At 40.9% G+C, this 26,323-nt stretch overlaps 1 protein-coding gene across 2 annotated transcripts; it reads right to left on the reverse strand.

Moving 5' to 3' along the window:
* Positions 1 to 6,298: 6,298 nt before the first annotated feature.
* Positions 6,299 to 21,466, reverse strand: LOC143770319 (apolipoprotein C-I-like). 2 transcript variants are annotated; one of them, XM_077259826.1, is made up of 4 exons: positions 21,254 to 21,466; positions 13,940 to 14,018; positions 7,028 to 7,178; positions 6,299 to 6,499 (listed from the first exon to the last, which is right to left on the reverse strand). In XM_077259826.1, exons 2-4 carry the CDS (start codon positions 13,992 to 13,994, stop codon positions 6,448 to 6,450), a joined length of 258 nt encoding a protein of 85 aa, XP_077115941.1. In that variant the 5' UTR covers positions 13,995 to 14,018; positions 21,254 to 21,466; the 3' UTR covers positions 6,299 to 6,447. The 2 variants fall into 2 exon arrangements, with proteins under 2 accessions (XP_077115941.1, XP_077115942.1); XM_077259827.1 differs by lacking the exon at positions 21,254 to 21,466 and adding an exon at positions 18,796 to 19,167.
* Positions 21,467 to 26,323: the final 4,857 nt, after the last annotated feature.

The following is a 26,323-nucleotide window of genomic DNA, read 5'->3' on the forward strand; positions in this document are numbered from 1 at the left end:
TGAACGTTCAACGGCTGGTGTACACCCTGTTCGCTACAATCAGGATGAGTTCATCTGGCAGCAGATTGTGCAAGGACTGGAAGATTGCCAACAGGAACTCCTGAAGATCTCGCCCGTGGAATGGCGAGCAGAAAGAGGGGGGAAATGTAAGGAGTTTAAAGCACAAGAAGAGTCTGGGGGCGGTTACCTTCTCGGCTCTGTGCCCGGAACCATTGAGCTGTGCTGCAGGTTCCCTAGGGAGAGACTGATAGACTGGGACAGATAGGAAGCAGCCAGAGGGCGGGAAAGGGACGCGCGCAGGAGACAGAGCAGCGTGCAGAGCAGCATGCAGAGCAGGGTGCAGCTGCGCTCCAGAAGAGAGAGAGAGCGAGCTCCCAGTCTGAGGACAAATAGAGAGAGACTGCCCAGAAAGACTGTATCTCGTGAATACATAAAGCGGACTCTGCTGTGACTGGAGAGGGGCGCTTTGAGACCCGTTTTAGAGACTACGACACCCTGGTCCCCGCGGTATCAGTACAGAGACTTAACAGTACAGAGCCCCTGACTCCTGGTACAGAGACTCAACAGTGCAGAGCCCCTGTTTTCCTGGTATAGAGACAACAGTGCGGAGCCCCGATTTCCTGGTTGTGCTGTAAAAGTTAAAGACTCAGAGCCTGTGCATACCACATTAACTCCCGAAACCCCATGCAGCAGGCTCTCAGAGACTACTCTGCCCACGGACAACAGAGGGACGACAAGTGCCGCTGTTTCTCGGCGCCTATGTTGAAGAAGACAACCCTCCAAGCAAGTCATCTTCAGACTGATAAGTGTTCTTTTCTCAAGGAATCCTACTTAATTCTGTTATATTGTTTAACTCCCGTATTTTTGCATTGTTTTATTGTTAGTTATTTTGCATTGCTTCCTCCCTGCGAGGAGAACCTTATTCCTGTTATTAAACCCCTCAACTGTTGGTCTGTCTGTTCCGTGGTGACATACTCAGTACCTGCATCCTATTACACTCCTCCTGTTCCTCCTTGCACAAAGGCTGAGGTAGTGGTCCTGCTGCCTGGTTGTTGCCCTCCTACGGCCCCCTCCACATCTCCTGGTGTACTGACCCGTTTCCTGGAAGTGCCTCCAGCCTTTGGACACTACGCTAACAGACACAGCAAACCTTCTTGCTACAGCTCGCATTGATGTGCCATCCTGGATGAGCTGCACTACCTGAGCCACCTGTGTGGGTTGTTGAGTCCGTCTCATGCTACCACGAATGTGAAAGCACAACCAACATTCAAAAGTGACCAAAACATCAGCCAGAAAGCATTGATACTGAGATGTGGTCTGTGGTCTACACCTGCAGAACCACTCCTGTATTGAGTGTGTCTTGATAATTACCAATAATTTCCATCTGTTGTCTATTCCATTTACACAACAGCATGTGAAATTGATTGTCAATCAATGTTGCTTCCTAAGTGGACAGTTTGACTTCACAGAAGTTTGATTTACTTGGAGTTATATTCTGTTGTTTAAGTATTCCCTTTATTTTTTTGAGCAGTGAATATTTGATCTTTATTGTATTCTATGTAAGGGAAATATTATTCATTAACTCCTTTACCTCAAAGCTTATTTTCACCTTCCTGACCAGATAAAACCCAGAATGAGAACAATATGAGTATGGTAAATATCCTGCAGTGTCTGCTTAGTGACCAGTGTGAACATGTGCCTATACGCTGCATCCATACCAACTGATATTCCTGTTCAGTACTTTTAGTTTCCGTTTCAGTTTTTGCACTGTGTTTTAAAGCTCTCTGCGGCATGCACACCAAGTTATATTCCCATTCAGTGTTTTTGGTTTCTCCCTTTCTGACCAGGAACGCTTCAACATGTCACAGTGATTCAGAAAATGTTTTTTTCGTGACACGATGTAGTTTATGTTACTGGTAAATTAAGGCCGATAATTTTTTATTTGTGAAAATATCAGAATTTGGGGGAAAATTCTGAAAATTTTGCAATTTTCAAACTTTTCATTTTTATGCCCTTAAACTAGATAATTATATCACACAAAATAGTTAGGAAATAATATTTACCACATATTTACTTTTCATCTGCATCGTCTTTGAAACATAATTTTTTTTTTAGAAAGTTAGAAGGGTAAAAAGTTTATAAGCATTTTTCGTTTTTCCATCAAAGTTTACAAAACCATTTTTTAGGGACCCCATCACGTTTGAAGTGACATTGAGGGGCCTATATGAAAGAAAATACCCAAAAGTGACATCATTTTAAAAACTGCGCACCTGAAAGTCCTCAAAATCACATTCAAGAAATGTACTAACCCTTTAGATTCTTAATAGGAATCAAAGCAATGTGAGAGGAAAAAAATTAAAATATTAATTATTACGACAAAAATGTTCTTTAGCCCCAAATTTTTAATTTTCATAAGGATAAAAGGACAAAATGAACCATACAGTTTGTTGTGCAACTTCTCCTGATTACGCTGATACCCCATATGCGGTGGAAATCTAGTGTTTGGGTGCACTGCAAGGCTTGGAAGAGAAGGAGAACCTTTGGACTTTTCAATCATAAAATTGGCTGGAATAGATTGCCTGATGTAAGAGTGGAAACCCCCTACAGGGGACACCAGTTTGGAAACTACACCCCTCAAGGAACTTATCTAGAGGTGTGATGAGTACCTTGAACCCACAGGTGATTCATAAAATGTTATAATATTAAGCTATGAAAATCTAAACTTTATATGCAGAGCTCCTAAGCGCTAGAAGAACAGAATCCCACCTCAAGTGACCCCATTTTGGAAATTACACCCTGTTAGATGCCAGGATTCTCCCCCTGCACAGGGTAGATCCCAAACCTTGCCTGCAGTCTCCCATTCTGCTTTGACCGCTGCGGGTGCTGCTGAGCATAGACATCGGTCCCAGCAACTTGCTCAGACTCGTGCTATTCATCTGGTTACTGCTGGCTCTTCAGCCAAGCCTATGGTAACCAGCCAGTCAGCGACGAGCAAACACTCTGGAGACTAAGTCCAGAAATCACCCTACTGAGCATGCTCGTGATGTGGCGACGTCTAATTGGTGGTCGGTCATCAGCTGCTCTGGTGATGTGGCAGCTCCGGATTGGTCCAAGGGCAAGGTCCTGTCCAACTGGACTTGAGCTCTACATATAAAATGTTCTCAGAGGCGCACACCGGGGCGCTAGCATCAATGTAATTTCATGTGTGAATGTACTTTGCAACGGTGTGGGCTGTGTCAGCATGTGCTCAGGATCGGCTGTTAGCCATTAGAATTCCAGCACCTCTGGAGAGGAGTTTGTTCATGTTGATTCAGGGCTGGCGTAATGCCAATAGAATTCTGGCACCTCCGGAGTGGAGTTGTTTGAGTGCAGTTGCTGACTGTCTGACCACTGTTGCTACCTGCTCCGTTGGCTTCAATCTTCTGTGAAGTTAACAGGGATCATGTCTAGCGTCATATCTTTTGTTACTGTGTGCGAGTGACACAGCTCTATTGCAGAGCCTCAGCTTCATTACTGTGTGCGAGTGACACTACCTCTTGTGCTGCTCACTGAGTGACGTGAAACTCAGTGTGAGCTAGCAATTGCTCACTGCATTGTTCACATTAGCTGCAACTTTACATCTCGGCACGTTGGACCCCGGGTTGCGATTGCACTTCCTCATTAAATCTATTTAGTGCAATCCGCCATCCCTAACACACCCCTCTAGGAATTTATCTGAAGATTAGCAAAAATGTTGACTCCATGGGTGGTTTCCACAAACAAGCAGCAGTGGATATTGCTGAGTGAAAATTTTGAAATCTGCCGTTGTAGTACCCAGTACATTGTAGTGCCCAGTACAATGTTGTGCCCATACATTATGGCCAGCTCGTGCTTCTGGAGGCATGTACCTATAAATGAAGTGGGCTCTCATCACTACAGAAATGCCAAGCATGTAGATGATAATCACATCGGTGCTCAAATGGGAGGGGAGCATTTGGCTTTGTGAGTGCAGAATTTGCTGGATTTCTTTTGGGGTGTGTGCAAATTCCCTCTTCAGAGAGGAAGAGGACTTTAACTCTATAGCACCACCTGTTGGAATCAGCAATCCTACAATTCAATATTGACCCTTTAACGAGCCTTGAAATGTGACAGGACCAAAGCCAAATCAGCATCTTAATTTGCAATCTCTGTGTTTTGGGGTACTGTCCTTTGTTGGTGTAAAGTATGAGAACTGATTGGGCTAGGTGAGAGGCGTTGAACTTAGGTCTAAGAGGTAACATTTCTCCTTGTGGAGAGTGACATACCGGCTTTAGCATGCCAAAGTAAGGAGGCTTATTCACCCTGCAATGCTTCTCTGGGAAATGTAACCCCTTAATGACCGGAGGTAATTTCGTTTTTGCGTTTTCTTTTTTTGCTCCCCTTCTTCCCAGAGCCATATCTTTTTTATATAGTCATGTGAGGGCTTGTTTTTTGTGGGACAAGTTGTACTTTTAAACAACACCATTGGTTTTACCTTATTTTGAACTGGAAAACGGGAAAATAAATTCCAAGTGCGGTGAAATTTCAAAAAAAGTGCAATCCCACAGTTGTTTTTTTTTTTTTTTTTTTTTTTACAATGTTCACTAAATGCTAAAACTGACCTGCCATTATGATTCTCCAGGTCATTACGTGCTCATAGACACCAAACATGTCTAGGTTCTTTTTTATCTAAGTGGTGAAAAAAAAATCCAAACTTTGCTAAAAACAAAATTGCACCATTTTCCGATACCCGAAGCGACTCCATTTTTTGTGATCTGGGGTCGGGTGAGGGCTTATTTTTTGCGCGCCAAACTGATATTTTTAATGATACCATTTTGGTGCAGATACAATCTTTTGATTGCCCGTTATTGCATGTTAATGCAATGTTGTGGCCACCAAAAAACATAATTCTGGCTTTTTGACTTTTTTCTCGCTACGCCGTTTAGTGATCAGGTTAATCTTTTTTTTTTTATTGATCGGACGGTTCTGAACAAGGCGATACCAAATATGTGTATGTTTGATTTTTTATTATTATTGTTTTATTTAGAATGGGGAGAAAGGGGGGTGATTTGAACTTTACATTTTAAATTTTTTTTTAAATATTTTTGAAAACATTTTTTTTACTTTTGGCATGCTTCAGTACTCTCCATGGGAGACTAGAAGCTGCCTTAACCTGATCGGTTCTGCTACATACAGGTGATGATCAGATTGCCTGTATGTAGCAGAATTGCTGACTTGTTATGAGCACCGAGCAATGGGTGGCGCTCATAGCAATCATGCAGTGACAACCATGGAGGTCTGCAGGAGACTGCAGGAGACCTCTGGTTGTCATGCTGACCCATCAGTGACACGCGATCACGGTGGGCACCGATGGGCGGGATTTCCGGTTCGATGGCAAGAAGCGCGCGTGAAATGCCATTGTCAGAGTTCTCCTGTGGCTGTTATCGCCACATGTCAGCTGTTCCATGCGGCTAACATTTGCCGGAAAAGATGTGGGCTCACCGCCGGAGCCCACATCAAAAGGAGGGTGTCCTACATCGTAACCATACTGATGAGCAAAATCATATTGTGAGGTCATTTTTACCATAAAATCTACACAGTAAAGCAATTCCCAAAAAACAATGTCTGAATTGCATTTTTTTTCACAATGTCACTGCACGTGGAATTTTGTTTCACGTTTTCCAGTACATTATGTGGTAAAATGAAAGGTGCTGGTCCCGCAAAAAATTCAAGCCCTCATATGTCTATGTGGACAGAAAAATAAAAAAAAAGTTATGGCTTTGGGAAGAAGAGCAAATAATGGAAACTGTCCACATCGGAAAGGGGTTAAAGGCAGACCATGATAAGGGACTGCCTTTATTAAGTAAAAGGTCTACTGGACTGTTGGATGAAAATATAAAGAGACCAGTCCTAGAAATGATGTGTAATAGCTTGGGTGTTTTTGCAGTCTCAATCTTGATCATTTCAACTCCACGATCCCTGGCTGGTGGTTTTTCTGGGCTATCATTGTGACTTGGGATTTTCCATAACTCCCGTAGAAATAAATAGAAAGGGCCCTATACATTTAATTTCCCGCCACACCAAGTAGGACATGGCCTGGTAGATTCCCATCCGGATGTTCATCTCTGATCCTAGATATTGGCCCCCCACCTCTCAGACACTTTACACCAAAAGCAAGCAGTTTCGTAAATTTGATTACATACAGAGTATTTCAACACTTTTAGAATTTTTTTGAAAGTCTGGTATTGGGATTGTATTACGTTTCAAACCTTAAGACTATGAATTTTCACAAAGGCGGAGATGGGGGAGCACATATTTTATTAGATTGGCATGATAGGTATATGGATTGCTCTATGATCACAGGGGTGACGTCTGCATATTTTTAAGCAGGTTTACATATTTTTAGGCAGGCTTTAAGAGCTTGTCTTTGTAGAGATTCTTCTTCTGTAATTACTTAGAAAACTTGTTTTTGATTTTCTCAACACCATCAGAGAATATTTTCCTGGAAAAGAAAAAAATGTATTAAAATCTTGCAATGTGGTAAATTACTCCAAACAAGGGGGTAACCTACTATAGTAAAATCATGGAATGTATTAAAAATAAAGCAGATTAAGATCCTTGCCTAAGGCGGCAACCACTCGAGAAGAGGCAACATTTTAATTCATAGATAAGAGAGAGAATTTACTGAGACAAATTATACATCTTTCATTTGCCATATTGTGGGAGGATAATTTCACTTTTTGCTCCAGTAAGCTTTTATTCTGGATGATATATAGTAGACAGTCCAAGTTAACCCTTTTATGACAGCACTGTCACATTTCACGTTTTTAAGCTAACCAGTGGCCGTTATGCAGGGCACAAAAACAGTAGTTTTGGGGGGTAGGGTATATACTATATACACTATCGGACAGATAAAGAGTAATATTTGACAATCTTTGTGTGATTTGGTTGGCATCTTCTGGATGTCCCCAGTTGTGGTGCAATATATAGGTGCAATAAGTAATCATTATGTAATAAGTTGCGTAAATACCTGGCGCTTGTGGCAAATTCACTGTTGTGCAGTTTTTCAAATGCAGCCTTAGTCTGTTCCCCCACTGACGTAGCTGCAGCTTTAACTGTTTCTCCAAAAGACTTAAGGTGATCCTTTAGGGAGGGCTCCTTGGTCTCTGCTGAGCTGGACTCTATTGTTGGAAAAGACAATTTAGGAGATGAGAAATGGTGGTGATCGTGGGTCAATATGGTCCAATTAGCTATGATTTTGACTCCAATCTATGGATCTTTGGATGTTGCAAAACTACATTTTCCAGCACGTCTCGACAGCCTTTGGATGGTATTATCAGAGTTGAAGCATCACATTGGAAACAACTAGTCCATGGAGGACATACAACTATTACAGTGTGAGGATACTGGGTATTGCTCATAAATTTTGTGATTTAATCTCAAAAATAAAATTTATTTGTCAATGGTGGTTATGCAATTCTCACAATCATAAACCCTTAAAACTATAAATATACATATATTGGCACATGACATGGATCTAAAAAGGACTCGCTGTTGAATCACTGACATTTACCTTGAGGTCTTAACAACCAATATAGAGATATAGAAATAAAGGGTTGGCCATGTGTATGGATACACCTAAATAAAATGGGAATGGTTGGTGATATCAACTTCCTGTTTGTGGTACATTAGTATATGGGAGGGGGAAAACTTTTCAAGATAGATGGTGACCATGGCGGCCATTTTGAAGTCGGCCATTTTGGATCCAACTTTATTTTTTCAATGGGAAGAGGGTCACGTGACACATCAAACTTATTGAGAATTTCACAAGAAAAACAATGGTGTGCTTGGTTTTAATGGTTTTAACGTAACTTTATTCTTTCATTAGTTAATTACAATTTTCCCTTTGTTTACAGCCATTGACATGTCGCAGAGGTTAACACATGAGGAGCGGATATAAATTGTGTTGATGTCTGGTGAACGCAGTACCCGGGTCATTGCAGCAGATTTCAATGCAAGACACCATACGCAAGAAAACTGTCACCATTCCCATTTGATTTAGGTGTATCAATCAAATTGGAATGGTGACAGTTTTCTTGCATAGGGTGTCTTCTTGCATTGAAATCTGCTGCAATGACAAGGGTACTGCGTTCAAAAAAAAATAAAGTTGGATCCAAAATGGCCGACTTCAAAATGGCCACCATGGTCACCACCCATCTTGAAAAGTTTTCCCTTTCCCATATACTAATGTGCCACAAACACGAAGTTGATATCACCAAACATTCCCATTTAATTTAGGTGCATCCATAAACATGACTCACCCTGTATATATATATATATATATATATATATATATATATATATATATGTATATATATATATATATATATATATATACCGGTATATATAGCATCAATGTTGGTTTTATATATATATATATATATATATATATATATATATATATATATATATATATATATATATATATATATATATATATATATATATATATATACTCGAGTATAAGCCGACCCGAGTATAAGCCGAGACCCCTAATTTTGCCACAAAAAAATAAGAAAACTTATTGACTCGAGTATAAGCCTAGGTTGGGAAATGCAGCAGCTACTGGTAAATTTCAAAAATAAAAATAGATGCCAACAAAAGTAAAACTAATTGAGACGTCAGTAAGTTAAGTGTTTTTGAACTTCCATATTGAATCAGGAGCCCCATATAACGCTCCATAAAGTTCATGATGGTCACCATAAGATGCTCCATATTAAAATATGCCCCATATAATGCTGCATAAAAGGTTAATGATGGCCCCATAAGATGCTCCATAGAATATTATTCCCCATATAATGCTGCACAAAGGTGATGGCCCCATAAAATGCTCCATAGAATATGATGCCCCATATAATGCTGCACAAAGGTTGATGGCCCCATAAGATGCTTAATAGAATATTATGCCCCATATAATGCTGCACAAAGGTTGATGGCCCCATAAGATACTCAGTAGAATAATATGCCCCATATGCTGCTCCATAAAGGTTGATGGCCCCATAAGATGCTCCATAGACTATTATGCCCCATATAATGCTGCACAAAGGTTCATGGTCCCATAACATGCTCCATAGAATACTATGCCCCATATAATGCTGCACAAAGGTTGATGGCCCCATAAGATGCTAAATAGAATATTATGCCCCATATAATGCTGCACAAAGGTTGATGGCCCAATAAGATGCTCCATGGAATAATATGTCCCATATGCTGCTGCGATTAAAAAAAAATGACATACTCACCTCTCATTACTGGGGGCTAGGTGCAGGGGTCCTGAGCAGGTGGGGATACAGGCGCGCTATGGGGGCGAGGTGCCGGTGTCACCGCTGGCTCAGGACACGGCATTTGAGACATTCACCTGTCCTCGTGCCACCGCTGCACGCCGCTGTGTCATCCGGCTCTCTGCAGTGACTGTTCAGGCAGAGGGCGCGAACTAAATACGTCATAGTGCCCTCTGACCTGAACGTCACAGCCAGAGGACGCGGAAGACATAGCCTGGCGGTAGAATGGGGACAGGTGAATATTGCATAGCTCACCCTCCCCGTCATACTCACCCTCCTGGTGCGGTCCCTGCTTCTCCGACAGGCAGCTTGTTCCTGTGTTCAGCGGTCACAAGGTACCACTCTTTAAAGTAATGAATATGCGCTCCAAGCCTATGGGAGTGGAGTTGCATCCATATTCATTGCTTTAATGAGCAGTACCACGTGACCGCTGAACACAAGAAGAGTTGCGGGTGCCGGACACCATCAGAGAAGCATTGGAGAAGCAGGGAAGTGCAGAGACTAGGCTGGGAGCAGGTGAGTATGATGTGAGAGCCACCACTCCCCCTCCGACCCCCTGGGACAATGACTCGAGTATAAGCCGAGAGGGGCACTTTTAGTCTAAAAAAATGGGCTGAAAATCTCGTCTTATACTCGAGTATATACGGTATATATATATATATATATATATATATATATATATATATATATATATATAATATATACTGTATATCTATAACATATCTATATATTAATTATAGTTATAAATATAAAAATATATATATGTACATACTGCTCAAAAAAGTAAAGGGAACACTTAAACAACAGAATATAACTACAAGTAAATCAAACTTCTGTGAAATCAAACTGTCCACTTAGGAAGCAACACTGTTTGATAATCAATTTCACATGCTGTTGTGCAAATGGAATAGACAACAGATGGAAATTATTGGCAATTATCAAGACACACTCAATAAAGGAGTGGTTCTGCAGGTGGGGACCACAGACCACATCTCAGTATCAAGGCTTTCTGGCTGATGTTTTGGTCACTTTTGAATGTTGGTTGTGATTTCACACTCGTGGTAGCATGAGACAGACTTTACAACCCAAGAGGCTCAGGTAGTGCAGCTCATCCAGGATGACACATCAATGTGAGCTGTGTCAAGAAGGTTTGCTGTGTCTGTCAGCGTAGTGTCTAGAGGCTGGAGGCACTACCAGGAGACAGGCCAGTAAACCAGGAGACGTGGAGGGGGCCGCAGGAGAGCAACAACCCAGCAGCAGGACCACTACCTCAGCCTTTGTGCAAGGAGGAACAGGAGGAGCACTGCCAGAGCCCTGCAAAATTACCTCCAGCAGGCCACAAATGTGCATGTGTCTGCACAAATGGTTAGACACCAACTCCATGAGGATGGTCTGAGTGCCCGATGTCCACAGATGGAGGTTATGCTTGCAGCCCAACACTGTGCAGGATGCTTGGCATTTGCCACAGAACACCAGGATTGGCAAATTCGCCACTGGCGCCCTGTGCTCTTCACAGATGAAAGCAGGTTCACACTGAGCACATGTGACATAGTAACATAGTAACATAGTAACATAGTTAGTAAGGCCGAAAAAAGACATTTGTCCATCCAGTTCAGCCTATATTCCTATATTCCATCATAATAAATCCCCAGATCTACATCCTTCTACAGAACCTAATAATTGTATGATACAATATTGTTCTGCTCCAGGAAGACATCCAGGCCTCTCTTGAACCCCTCGACTGAGTTCGCCATCACCACCTCCTCAGGCAAGCAATTCCAGATTCTCACTGCCCTAACAGTAAAGAATCCTCTTCTATGTTGGTGGAAAAACCTTCTCTCCTCCAGACGCAAAGAATGCCCCCTTGTGCCCGTCACCTTCCTTGGTATAAACAGATCCTCAGCGAGATATTTGTATTGTCCCCTTATATACTTATACATGGTTATTAGATCGCCCCTCAGTCGTCTTGTTTCTAGACTAAATAATCCTAATTTCGCTAATCTATCTGGGTATTGTAGTTCTCCCATCCCCTTTATTAACTTTGTTGCCCTCCTTTGTACTCTCTCTAGTTCCATTATATCCTTCCTGAGCACCGGTGCCCAAAACTGGACACAGTACTCCATGTGCGGTCTAACTAGGGATTTGTACAGAGGCAGTATAATGCTCTCATCATGTGTATCCAGACCTCTTTTAATGCACCCCATGATCCTGTTTGCCTTGGCAGCTGCTGCCTGGCACTGGCTGCTCCAGGTAAGTTTATCATTAACTAGGATCCCCAAGTCCTTCTCCCTGTCAGATTTACCCAGTGGTTTCCCGTTCAGTGTGTAATGGTGATATTGATTCCTTCTTCCCATGTGTATAACCTTACATTTATCATTGTTAAACCTCATCTGCCACCTTTCAGCCCAAGTTTCCAACTTATCCAGATCCATCTGTAGCAGAATACTATCTTCTCTTGTATTAACTGCTTTACATAGTTTTGCATCATCTGCAAATATCAATATTTTACTGTGTAAACCTTCTACCAGATCATTAATGAATATGTTGAAGAGAACAGGTCCCAATACCGACCCCTGCGGTACCCCACTGGTCACAGTGACCCAGTTAGAGACTATACCATTTATAACCACCCTCTGCTTTCTATCACTAAGCCAGTTACTAACCCATTTACACACATTTTCCCCCAGACCAAGCATTCTCATTTTGTGTACCAACCTCTTGTGCGGCACGGTATCAAACGCTTTGGAAAAATCGAGATATACCACGTCCAATGACTCACCGTGGTCTAGCCTATAGCTTACCTCTTCATAAAAACTGATTAGATTGGTTTGACATGAGCGATTTCTCATAAACCCATGCTGATATGGAGTTAAACAGTTATTCTCATTGAGATAATCCAGAATAACATCCTTCCGAAACCCTTCAAATATTTTACCAACAGTAGAGGTTAGACTTACTGGCCTATAATTTCCAGGTTCACTTTTAGAGCCCTTTTTGAATATTGGCACCACATTTGCTATGCGCCAGTCCTGCGGAACAGACCCCGTCGCTATAGAGTCCCTAAAAATAAGAAATAATGGTTTATCTATTACATTACTTAGTAACAGATGTGACAGAGTCTGGAGATGCCTGGGAGAGCGATCTGCTGCCTGCAACATCCTTCAGCAAGACTGGTTTGGCAGTGGGTCAGTAATGGAGTGGGGTGGCATTTCTTTGGAGGGCCGCACAGCCCTCCATGTGCTCGCCAGAAGTAGCCTGACTGTCATTAGGTACCGAGATGAGATCCTCAGACCCCTTGTGAAACCATATGATGGTTCGGTTGGCCCTGGGTTCCTCCTCCTAATGCCAGACCTCATGTGGCTGGAGTGTGTCAGCAGTTCCTGAAAGATGAAGGCATTGAAGCTATGGACTGGCCCGCCCGTTCCCCAGACCTGAATCCAATTGAACACATCTGGGACATCATGTCTCCACCAAGGTCAGTAATGGTGTAGGGTGGCATTTCTTTGGAGGGCCGCACAGCCCTCCATGTGCTCGCCAGAGGTAGCCTGACTGCCATTAGGTACCAAGATGAATCCAATTGAACACATCTAGGACATCATGTCTCGCACCATCCACCAATGTCACGTTGCACCACAGACTGTCCACGAGTTGACGGATGCTTTAGTCCAGGTATGGGAGGACATCCCTCAGGAGACCATCCGATGCCTCATCAGGTGCATGCCCAGGCTTTGTAGGGAGGTCATACAGGCACATGGAGGCCACACACACTACTGAGCATCTTTTTCTTGTCTTGAGGCTTTTCCACTTAAGTTGGATCAGCCTGTAACTTCATTTTGCACTTTGATTTTGAACATCATTCCAATTCCAGACCTCCGTGGGATATTAGTTGTGATTTATGTTGATAATTTTTAGGTTTTATTGTTCTCAACACACCACTATGTAATGAATAAAGATTTACAACTGGAATATTTCATTCAGTGATATCTAGGAAGTGGGATTTTAGTGTTCCCTTTATGATTTTGAGCAATATATATATATATATATATATATATATATATATATATATATATATATATATATATATATATATATAAAACCATCTCATTAACATCATTTTTGGTTATAATATATACTGTATATATGACCAATGATGTTGTTATTGAGACCTCTAGGTAAATTTCCATGATTCAACAGCAGGTCCTTTTTAGATCCATGCCATGTGCTGGTTATTTTCTTCAAATTTCTTTGGAACCAAAGATTGGGAGCTTCAAATTTTCTAATTGGACAGAAGCTAATTATAACTTTCTGTCTTCCTGCAGTCGCCACTAGGGGGCAGCTTAGGAGCTGATTGCATACATATCATTCTGCTTTGACCTCCATAATGGACATCTATGCACCCAAGATCACTCTAATGCATAGAGTAAGTTATATGGAGCTCTGTATTACAAAAAAAAAAATCTTTGATCGACATCAAAAGGATCACACCCTACATTTACAAGAGGATCACACCCTACATTTAAAGGATCACACCCTGCATTTAAAAATGCTAATTTGCAGATAAATTTATCACAGCGTTCGTTCATATAAGAAATGAAACTTACCTGGCAAAACTGCAAGAGCAATCAGGACAACAGAAAGTGCGAGTAGCAGCTTCATCTTTACCACAAATAGAGAAAACACCTACAAGGGAAATAAGAAGTTAGAGGAATTCATGTGGCTATTTCAAAAGATATGACTACAGTTCATGATCAGCTATGGAAGAACTAAGGAAATTCTAAATTCTCATAAATGAGCCCTTTTGCATGTTCTGCACCTTTGGATCCCATTGAATAAAAAAACAAAGAATGACAGTCAAGGAAATATTGTTCCTATTCTCATTCATGAAAGCTATTGCATTTAGTTAAAAAAAACTCCATCAACAAATCTATGTATAGGCTAATAAAATAGAGCTGACATCGGAATTAATTCCACCTCAAGGTTTCACGTCCTCATAGCCTGTCTGTGATACCAGGAGGACCTAAAGAAGACTTGTCACCAGGTCAAAAGTGTGCAGATTTATTTTATTCCTGCTGCTTCCTTGAGTATTCCAATTTCTGATTCTTGATAATCTTCCATAAAGTTCCAGAGATATTAGCTTTTTTATTTAGTGCAATTTTTTTAATGGTTTTTACAAGGGGTGTGGCTCACAGGATCCTCTGGGGTGTGTCTTTAGACTGCTCTATATAATTACCCTGTGAGAAACGCCCCTTTTATAAAGATTTAAAAAATTACACTATTTACTTCAGTAGCTGACAAAGAAGGACGTTATATAATGGTGACAGGTTCAATATCAGATGAATTGGTGACTATTGTCTCCTACTATGCCCCTAATACCCACCAAGCCGCTTTCTTTTCCCAACTACTGGAATTAGTCTCAGAACATGACCAAGGTACCACAATACTATGTGGAGACTCCAACTGTATACTCAAAGCTAGCCTTGATAAGTCCTTAAGTCCCCACTCCTCTAATCCCCCGCAGCTATACCCTTCTGCGGATACATCCGCCCTTAATAAACTTCTCTCCCAACACCATTGGGTAGACTTATGGAGAGAGATCCACCCCTCCAATAGAGGTTATACGTATTTCTCCTCACGCCACTTAGTGTACACTAGAATCGACCATATATTCGCTAATCCTTCCTTTATTCCAAATGTCTCTAATATATCCATTCTTTCTATCTCCTGGTCGGACCACTCCCCAAATCTTCTCACATGCTCGACACTTCACCCACGGCCCTGTTCATTCAACTGGGCTCTGAATGATTCACTGCTCTCTTATCCCGATATTGCTCAAAGGCTGAAAAATTATATTGATGATTATTTCTCCTTAAATCAACATTCAGCTTCTTCGCCAATCTCCCTTTGGGAAGCACATAAAGCAGTGCTTAGAGGATTCTGCATTCAAGAGGCCTCTCGTAAGAAAAAAGACAGAAATGTAAAGATAGCTGAACTAGAGAGCAAGGTGTCAGCCTTAGAGTCTCAGATGAAGAACACACCTTCACCAGCCACGTACCGAGATCTTCTCCACGCTCGTACAGAACTAGACCTTCGTCTCTTCGAGATCGCAGATCGGGCCATACGATGGTCACAGCAACGCTTCTACGCTCTCAACAACAAAAATAAATCTAACTTAGCTCGCCATTTAAAATGCCTACCTCTACCTAGGCCCCCCATATGACTACGCACATCTTCTGGTATTACAACTAATCCACAACAAATTACCCATATTTTCCAACAAAAACTTAGGCAGCTGTACAAGGCCCCAATCACCACAAACTCAGAAACAATAGAGAATTTTTTAGATTCTATTCCCCTCCCGGCCCTCAGCTCCAATATGATCGAACTCCTTAACTAAGCCGTAACTTCAAGCGAAATTGAATTAGCCATTCAACACCTGAAAACTAATAAAAAAACCAATGGATTTACGGCCCTCTATTATAAAAAATATGCTCCGATACTGATCCCCCACCTCACTAATTACTTCAACTCTTTGAGAGACGGCAACAAACCAGGCGCAGCCTCATTAATTGCAGCAATATCTATGTTACCTAAACCAAACACGGACCATCTACTCTGGTCTAATTATAGACCAATATCTCTTATCAACGTAGACCTTAAAATATTAGCTAAAATCCTGTCTCAAAGGTTGAACTCTGGCCTAGGTACTCTAATCCATGAAGATCAAGTGGGTTTTGTCCCACGGAGACAAGCCTCGGACAATTTACTGAGGGTCTCTCACTTGCTGCACCTCTGCAAACACCGCAACATACCAAATATGTTACTGTCATTAGACATCAAAAAAGCCTTCGACTCTATTTCGTGGCCCTATTTGTTTGCGGTCTTGCGGAGATGGAAGTTTCCACGACCACTTTCTCTCTTGGATTTATGCTCTCTATAGCTCTCCATCTGCCTATGTACGATACAACTGTTTCTCCTCTACATTTTTCCCTATCAGTAGGGGAACCCGGCAGGGATGCCCTCTTTCACCCTTACTATTTCTTTGGGCGCTTGAACCATTAGCTATTCATATGCGCCTTAATTCTGATATACAGGGAGTGGAAGTGGCGTCAGTCTCTCACAAACTTTTTCTGTTTGCCGACGACATGCTACTACTTCTGTCATCCCCTCAGACATCCTTGCCGGCCCTTCTACATATCTTAGAAAACTTCAAATCTATATCCGGTCTACAGTTAAACACTACTAAATCCTATGCCATGAACATATCTCTCCCACAGCCTATTGTATCACAACTTCAGTACAACTTTCCGTTCCAATGGGTCACTAATCATTTAGATTACTTAGGGGTTAAACTGACAGCTAACTTAGACTCCCTTTACGTGGCTAATTATCCTCCTATGCTCTGGAAACTTCGTCTTTTGTTTCAATCATGGGAGAAATTGCATCTCTCTTGGTTGGGCCGAGTACGGGCACTAAAAATGACTATCCTCCCCAAATTACTCTACCTATTTTGCGTTCTGCATATCCCTATCCCTTCACACTTCCTTAAAATGGCTCAAAGATCAATAGACACTTTCGTTTGGAGGGGAGGTCTCCCAAGGGTTAACAAAGCTACTCTATACCGTCACCGTCTAAATAGAGGCTTGGGAGTCCCCAACCTCTTGAAATATTACCACGCAGCCCAATTAGGCCAACTGACTCTATACCATGCCTACAACGAACCTCCATTATGGCTATCTTTAGAAGCTTTCGAAATGCAACCCAGTACCCTAGACACAGTATTATGGATTCTTCCAACCCAACGCAAACATATCTCGAACCCCATTATAAAACACTCTCTTACAATCTGGGACACGTTAAAATACTCTTCACAACTAATTTCACCCTTTTTGCCTCTTGCTCCCATTTGGGGCAATATCCTATTTCCCCCAGGCGTGGGCTCTATCAGAAATTTTCATACGTGGGTTGAAGCAGGTATAACCAGGGTTCATCAACTGTTCAATGTCGACGGGATTATCCCATTTCCAGTCCTAAAAGAAAAATATAATTTTCCCCCCGGAGAAATTTTTCGCTACCTACAACTAAAGAACTTTGTTAACTCCTTACTAAAAAATTCTACCCCTCCCTATTCCATTACCCCTTTTGAACAAAAGTGTCATCAAAACCCACATGCCTCAGGAACTATATCTCTCCTCTACTCATATATTAATGCCCCTTCCCATAGGCATTGTTTAAAATATACCTCTCGTTGGGAGTCTGATATCGGGTCTACCCTGACTGAGTCAGAGTGGTCCCAAATCTGGTCCTCCTCCACTGGAGGAATATTAAATACACTCATGTTAGAAACCAACTATAAAGTGTTGACCCGCTGGTACTTGACCCCAGCTAGAGTGGCTAAGGCAGTGGCTAACTACTCCCCAAACTGATTCAGAGGATGCAACTCAACGGGAGACATGTTCCATATATGGTGGCTATGCCCGATTGTAAGAAGGCTTTGGATTAGAATATACCATTTAGTTTTCTCCATAACAAACATAAACCTCAAAAAAAAACATGGGAGGCATTACTCAACAAACGCATTCCTAACATCCCCAATCACACCCGAGCCCTTATCACATTCATATTTTTGGCAGCGAAACAATCCATTGCTTTGGCTTGGAAAAAACCAAACCTAGACTTTTCCACAGTCAAAACACGCCTCACTTGTTATATGATCAACGAGAAATTATCGGCCATACTAACAGACAAAGTTGGTAAATTTGAGAAAATATGGCTCCTCTGAGCGGACTATACCAACCATACTCCTTTTGCCACACCTGTACTATACTTAACCAACAACGTTCAGTCGGATTCAGAATAACTTATCATAGTCTCTGGACGTTCTACACTTTTCCCCTCGGGCTTCTCCCCCCCTTTCCCTGTCCTCCACTTTTGTTAGTTCGCATGATTGCGTGTTAGCTGTTTGCATGCATTACTGTATGGATTACATTTATAGCTCTATATTGATATTTTTCTTATTATCTTATATATGTAAATCGAAAATTTTCAATAAAAATTTATTGTTAAAAAAATTACACTATTTAGAATGGTCCATATCTCTGGAACCATATGATGGTTTTCCAAAAAAAAAAAACCTAAATAATCAGGTGAGCAGCAGGAATAAAATAAGAGTAAAAACTGGAAACTTTTGACCTGGTGACAGGTCCTCTTTAAAGGACACAAAGCCAAATTATCTCAAATGCCCATACAACTCTGTAACAATGAGGAAGATTTTTTCTTACCACTGTCTTAAAACATATTTACCAGCTTTTAAAATATGTTGCCTGAGAGAAAGTACATTGTCAAAATGTTTTCACCCCTTTTTCATAGACTACACTACGTTTTTTCAAGATACGCCCATCCATATCCCACATCCTCTTGATACCCCTGAATATTTGTTTGGATGTTGCGAGAGTGCTACCTTTTAAGACGTTATTTAGGTACTTAAGAGACTTGTCAACGTTTTTGGAGTCTTGAAGGTTGCCCCCATTGTTGGAAGCCTCCTAGGCATTTGGGGAGAGTTGACAACAAGGTGTTACGTCTACTTCCGAGAAGGTTCATCTTCCATCAAATTCTCTCAAGTGGGTTCATGCGATTTCCTAATATTGTCGATCACACAACTATCATAAACACTTTGATAATGGCATCAACTATCAGTTTCTGTTGACACAATGAACATGACCTATGTTTGGTTACAACCAGTTCAGTAGACTGAATCCTGCAAACCCTTAAGTGATTTAGAAAGGTCAAACCTCCCCTTTGCATGATTCCTGCATGATGGATTATCCCGTCTGGTATTTGAAGATTACAAATTCCAGATCATGTTTATGTGTTCTGGAGAAGTCCTGCCTTGTATATTGACCTTTTGTTTTTACATGTACCAAAACAAGTGATCAAAGTGATGTTTGTTTGCATGGATTATCTGTGAGCTCGTCTTATCGATGAAGCCAAGAGTGACCTATGATATTGGATTATGAAACTTGTCAACATAGCGTTCACAGGTTGTACCGGATTTTGAAATTCTGGGAACTTCAGATATAACAGGTCAAGAAATGATTATTGGAAAAGATTAGAACCTTCTAAACTTATCATCAGTAGAAAACAACTGCAGCAAAAGACATTATGGTCAGCCTCATCAACCATACAACACATGGTCCTTGAAACACATTGTCCAAAAATACTCTATAAGTAAAGAAATGTACCTACAAGATATGTGATGACTATCGAGAAGAGTTGAGCAAATTTTTCAAAATTCGGTTCCGATTACGATTGTCAGCAAATATTGTTTTTGCATTAGTCTCTGAGCGTCATTAGAGTCAATGGAAGTGGAAATTATCTAATATTTTCAGAACTGATCATCAAACATAAATTTGGCATGAATAGGTTACCAATATGGCACAAATATGGCAAATTCAGATTCGGTGACCGATTCCAAAAATGTTCGCTCAACTCTACTATCGACCCAACGTTTGTTCAACAAACGTCCCTAGAAGGTCTATCTAAGCTTGTCAATGACTTCATCTTTGGGGAAACATCTTGCAAACTACCGTGTATGTTCGATCATCCAAATTGTCCATAATCAGAGGGTTTTGGATACATTTTTAAATTACTGGTCACATAGAAGTGGCTCTATTTGGTATTTTTGTGTTTTATGTGTTTTTAGAGTATTTTGTGCCTTATTCAAACCACATTACAGTCCTAGAGGCCAGAAAAGTATAGCAAAATAAAAACTGGCACTCAAGAACCAAAAGAGTGTCCACTATGACTTTTATTAGGTCGGTATATATTAGTATGTCTTTTTACTGTACAGAAAGACATAGTGAATTACACTTTTTGATGTAAAGGAAGATTCAACTACTCCCCTCAATTGAAAAGATCCAACCCAGCCGATTAACCTTTCAACAGATAAATCAACTTTCTTTATAACTCAAGTAACAAAGGTGCCGATTCGCCAATGGATGGCAGAAAATGGTCGAAATCAGTCTTTTTGACCAGGCAAAACTTCTAGCGTATGGCTGCAATTTTACACATTTTATGGTTTTTTTTTTCTTATTTTGTCGTGCCTGTTTATTGTCCAGATTTGCAGTGTTAATTACTTCAATTTGTTATGCTTCTATACACAAGTTACATTAATTTCAGCAGTCAATTTTATGATGGGCAGAGATTTTTAAAAATGTTAAAAATGTCTGATTTTTCACCATTGACAATACAAATAAAAGAGATGCAAACTTTTCACAGTTTTAAGTTGAGCATATTAGGTTATGATTCCCATCTATTAAGTTTCATATGGAACAAATGATTGACATTGAAAATTTCTGAAGAGTTGGAGGGACTGGCCAACCATATGGAGACCCATCAAGAGCAGAGAAAAATTGGACATGTTTAATTTTAACATACTTGATCCTTTCTCCCTATGGGAGTTAAGCTACGGCCAGAGATCTCTGGTAGTGACTTGTATCCTTCTCATTTAAAAACATGCACCTTCAGTTGAAATAAGAATGCATATATATACGGGAATTGGTAGGAATAGCTGCCGACCGAACAAGCATTCGGCTGACTGCTATCTTCAGTACATTAGAAATATGCAAGAGCAAATAGATTTGGCTTTTTATTAAACTTTTAACTAATACTTTGGTGTTGGTGCTATAGAGCAAAAATATGCAAAATAGCAAATAATGATTCGATCATCTGTAAGAAAAAAAAAACACAATTCTCAATATTTGGGATTAACCAAGAAGACTATCCTATAAATGTATCTTATAAATCAGGACAGAATGAATAATTATCAAAATAAATGTTATTGATAGGCTTGCTATGTAATTAAAGTCTTTAATATTCCATTCTCCTAAATATACGAACAAGTGCTGATGCAAACTCACCTGCACACAGACGACAAAAAGCTTCTGATCCTGTGATTATAGGCAGACAACCTCTTATGTGCCGAGTCCCCTCCCTGGCATGATCTGCTTACAGGAATTCCCACCCCTTGTTCACATGGAGGGTGAAGAGAACAACTTGTTCCTCGAACAACTGACATCTCAAAAAGATGTAAAGTTTCACATGGACAAGGACATAGTAGCAGCTAATAGAATAAAAAAAACTTCAGTAACTTTGATAAAACTTTGCATCTCTTATCTTGCACTGATCTTGTCAGACCCCTTTGGTCCTCGTGGACCTCATACACATTCCCACCACACTATTACATCCAGCTCCAAGAACCTCCTGACTTGCAGATCATCCTGTCCCAAGTTTACTATACTTAATTTATCTCTCCACTTCCAAGTCCAGTATATGGACATCCCGAACTGCTCTTCTGTGTAGGGTTACTGAGAAAAAGTCTGGAGACTTGCTCTTCATAGCCATCTTCCAGACATGATGCAAAAACACTAAGCCCACAGACAGCAACGAGCCACACATCATCGTCCCGCAAGCCCGAGACACTGGTTGGGGAGCCCTATTCTATTGTGTATTGGGCCTCCTGACTCTCCAACACATGACAGGGTTGATAAGGGTCTGGTATATCCAATTTTAGACGGACGATTCTTAATTCTCTGCAAAATCAGTTGTCGTCATGAGTCTAACAATGGCTCTTTGAGAATAGAGGAACACTCGGCATAGCTGATAGCTTCTACATTTATATGAGGTGAGAAATAGCAGATGGCTGAATGATCAGCTCAAAAACTATCAAGCCAAGAGCCAGTTATTGTGTATGGGGTGAGCTTTAGCTTTTCATCCAGTCCCACTGAAACTGGACAATTTTAATATTCAGTGACTTAACCAATGACAATATGGCCAACAACTCAAGCAATGATTGATTGCACTCAATGGGAGGCATAACTCCATGGTGGCGACATTTTACACAAAGTTATCACAGCAAAAGGTTTACACAAAGGTCATCAGTAGATGAGTGGTGTCTGATGTTATTATTGGTGATGTAAAGATTCACTCTCTTTGGTAGGCATTAGACATTAGACATTCCAAGGAGGAATAGATGGGTATAATTACTTCACATGATCTAAACTCTATACTTCTCTTAATACATCCTAGAATTGTGTTTGCCTTTTTTCTTGCTACATCACACTGTTGAATCATGTGCATTCTGTCATCTGTTAGTATACCTAGTGTTCACACGTGCTGTTGCTTAGTTCTATTCTTCCCATTCTGTAGATATAATTTTCGTTTTTCTTGCCCAGATGCAAAATCTTGCATTTTGCTCTGTTAAATATCATTCTATTAGACATTGCCCATTACTCAAGCTTATCTAAATCCTTCTGAATCCTTTCTCTGTCTTTTCTTGTGTTAGCTTTGCATTGCCTGCAAATTTGACTAGTTTACCTTCAGTTCCCTTATCTAGATCATGTATAAAAATGTTGAACAACACTGGGGTCAGGACAGAGCCTTGTGGTACCCCACTTGAAACACTCCATTTGGATGTGAAGCCGTCTATTACCACTGTTTGAGTATGATCATTGAGTTAGTTATGAATCCACCTAACCGTAGCATTGTCAATCCCATACTTAGTGATTTGTTCAATAAGGATAGTATGAGATACTTGATCATATGCTTTGCTGAAGTTGAGATATACTATATCTACCATATTTCCCTGGTCCACCCAGTCAGTGATTCCATCATCGAAAAAAATTAGATTAGTCAGGCATGACTTGTTTGCTACAAAAGTAAACACATGCTGGCTCTGGTTAATAACTGTATTCTTATCCAAGTACTTACAAGGATGCTGTTTAATAATTTGTTCAAAGATCTTTCCTGGTATAGAAGTAAGGCTCACTGGCCTATAATTCACTGGCTACATCTTCTTTCCTTTTCTGAAGACAGGGACAACATTTGCCCTTCTCCAATCTTCTGGGACTTCTCCTGTTCTCCAAGATTTTTCAGATTCTGGCTAGTGGTTCTAAAATTTCCTCTGCTAACTCTTTCAGTACCCTATGATGTAATTCATCTGGACCAGGAGATTTACATTAATTTAAATTAGCAAAATTTGCCACAAACATCGACAGGCATACTGACTCAATATGGTTCCATGAACCTTCATCTAGAGGCGTAAGCTAATACTAAACGCATCTCAAGTGCCTCCAGAAAAAAACATCCTGTTTCCTTTGGGTACCCTCTCCTCTCATATATTGGCTCATTTTTGGCTGCAACTTTCACATGTTGGCATGGCTCATCATCTCTGGAACAATCTGGGCAACAGAACAATTGGGAATGAAGTGGTAGGGATCTCAAGGCTTTTTTTTACATCCAGACAACTCATTTAGAGCACATCCATTTTGACAATTAAAAATCTTTTTTTTAACAAATTCTAGCCTCTTTTTTTTTCTTGTTGCAAGATGACAAGACATACATCTTTTTTAATCAGTTACAGAGTGAATTTGTCTCCCGGACTCCATAGACATACATAACCCTTGTTGTCTTCCGCCATCTTCTTCCTTCTCACCTGGAGTGCCACGAAATCTATTTGGTTCTATAGGTTCTGCCTTCATAACCCTAAGTACACGAGTCTGCCGAGTCAATGCTCTCTTGTTTCTGCAAGCACCTTAACAAAATAAAGTAGTGCTTGCCCGAGGATGGCAGCAATTATGTGTTATAGGATTAACAGATTAGTTATTCGAGATATTCTCACAGGAGGTGTTTGGATTTTTTTGTTTTTATTTGACAAGTTTCAATGGTTTCAGCTTTCATTACTTTAAGGTTAGCTGTAATTTCAAGTAACAATTCAGTGTAGGAACCAGAGTAATAACACTTTCCGACCATCATACGATTTGTGTTCTACATTTAACCAGTTTTCCCCTTTGCAGGCTATAGCTCTTACTTTGAGCTGGTGGGAGACTAGCTGACATGATGTCTCCCATACAACAGCACATACAGACGGATTACCGCTTTCAAATTTTTGCTTCCTAGTTAGCTCACAGACAGAATCAGCAGCAGAACAAAATAAATTATTTGTCAGCACTGAGCTGTGTAGCTGTGAATCCAGCATTGTGATTAGGTAAAAGACTAGTTAGAAAAGCTCAGCTTGATCTTTCTGTGTGTACTTCTGACTGCTATTTTTTTTTAACTCTGCTTCTAATACCTCCTACCCAGTCCCTCCATGACCCTTCACTGTGCTGGCAGTCCCTCTTGACAGTAAGATAAAAAACTATACGTGTTTGCTATCTCCATATTCATACTGACCTGATAATTTGCATTGCCAGGTTATTTTTTTTACCAAACATTGAACACCATAAAAATGAAACCCTCCAAAAACAATTTGTGGAATTGAGTGCTTTGCACTATTTCATCTCACTTTAAGTTTTTTCTAGCACATACATCATATGGTAAAATGAATGGTGTCATTCGAAACCAAAACTCGCCCTGAAAAAAACAAGACCGTATATAACTTTTTTTATCCAGTATTTTTTAAATCTTTGGCCCCATTCACCCTGCATACCAGTCAGTTTCCCAAAACTGGCTGTAATTCCTATTAATATTCACAGTATCCGGTCACGCTCCAGCTTTATGACCTTACCAGTTGACACCTCTTTGCTTTCAGTTTTTCCTCTTTGCTTTCCAAGTGCTTTAACTTATTTTTTAGCATCAGGGCTTGTTTTCTGGGGTAGTAGTTGCAGTCTTCATCAGTGCTCATTTTGGGGTCCAAAGTACTTTTCAATCTCTCTAAATTCCATTTACGGTATTTGGGAGTTGAAGTGACCAAAAAATAACAATACTGTAATTTTAACTTACTTTTTTTCATTTTAACATTCACTCTATGAGATATATTGTAGCATTTCATAAAGTGCGGACAGTTACATGTGTGGCAATACTAAATGGTTTCTGTTTATGTTCTTTTTTGTAGATTTTTACTTTACAGGAAAAGTGCACGATGTGAACTTTTTTTTTCTTTAATATTTACATTATTTTTGTACTTTTTACAATATTTGGTGTGACCTCCTGTTAGGTGTTGAGTTCCCGCTGCACAGGGGGAATCTCAAACCATGTCTGCTGCCATTCTCCCATTCTCCTCCAGCTGCAGTGGAACCTGCTCAGCAGAGACGTCGGTCCCAGCGTCTGGCTCAGCCTGATACAGTGCAAATGGTTATTGTTGTCTTTCCAGGCTCTGCCCTTGTAGCCAGCACTGGTCAGCGGCGAGCAGGCTTTTCTGGGACGAAGTTCTGCTTTTCATGCACTGAGCATGCCCACGGGAGGACCTCCCATTGGAGGTCAGGGGTCACACGCTCAGGCCCTGATGCAGCTCCTATTGGTCCACCAGGAAGGTCCTGTAGAGCTGCAACTATAAAAGGTTTGCATGGCCGCACTGCCATGCGCTAGTATCAAATGTGTTTGGCTTATGCCAGTTGATATTATACCACTCTATACATATGTGGTTTGAGGCTGTAGCTTTGGGACTGTACACTCAGGCAGGCAGCTAGCATCAGTGGGGGCAATTAGCTTTGGCTTAGCATCTGGGTCCTTCATGTGTGCGGTTAGCACAGAAGAGTTCCAGAGCAAGAACAACCCTTAGTTGGGGTAATAGTTTTGTGTACAGCGCGACTCTGTGAGTCAACAGAGATCGCATCCAGTTCACAAGGGGTGAAGCTTAACTCACATGTGAACTCAGAGGTTATCCGCCGTTACTTTGCAGCAGATATCTCTGCACGGTGGACCCCAGGCTGCGAGCGCACCTTGTGGCTACCTATCTATACTCGGTGCATTCCGCTAGCACTGACAGTATACTAGTGCCAGGGTCTGGCTAAGTAATGGCAGACATACAGCGATTGCAGGGGTACATCCAGCAGCTAGAGGGCAGGTTGGCGGCTCTCGAGCGTGCAACCTCAGCTGTGGATGTTACCGCAATAGCTGTTCAGGCTGCTAGCGTGGCTGCAGCAACTTTAACCACTGCCACCCTTGTTCCAACCTTATCCCACCTCCCACTGTCAGAGAAATACTCTGGTGAC

The sequence above is a fragment of the Ranitomeya variabilis genome, chromosome 4, assembly GCF_051348905.1.
Source record: "Ranitomeya variabilis isolate aRanVar5 chromosome 4, aRanVar5.hap1, whole genome shotgun sequence".
Lineage (NCBI taxonomy): Eukaryota > Metazoa > Chordata > Amphibia > Anura > Dendrobatidae > Ranitomeya > Ranitomeya variabilis.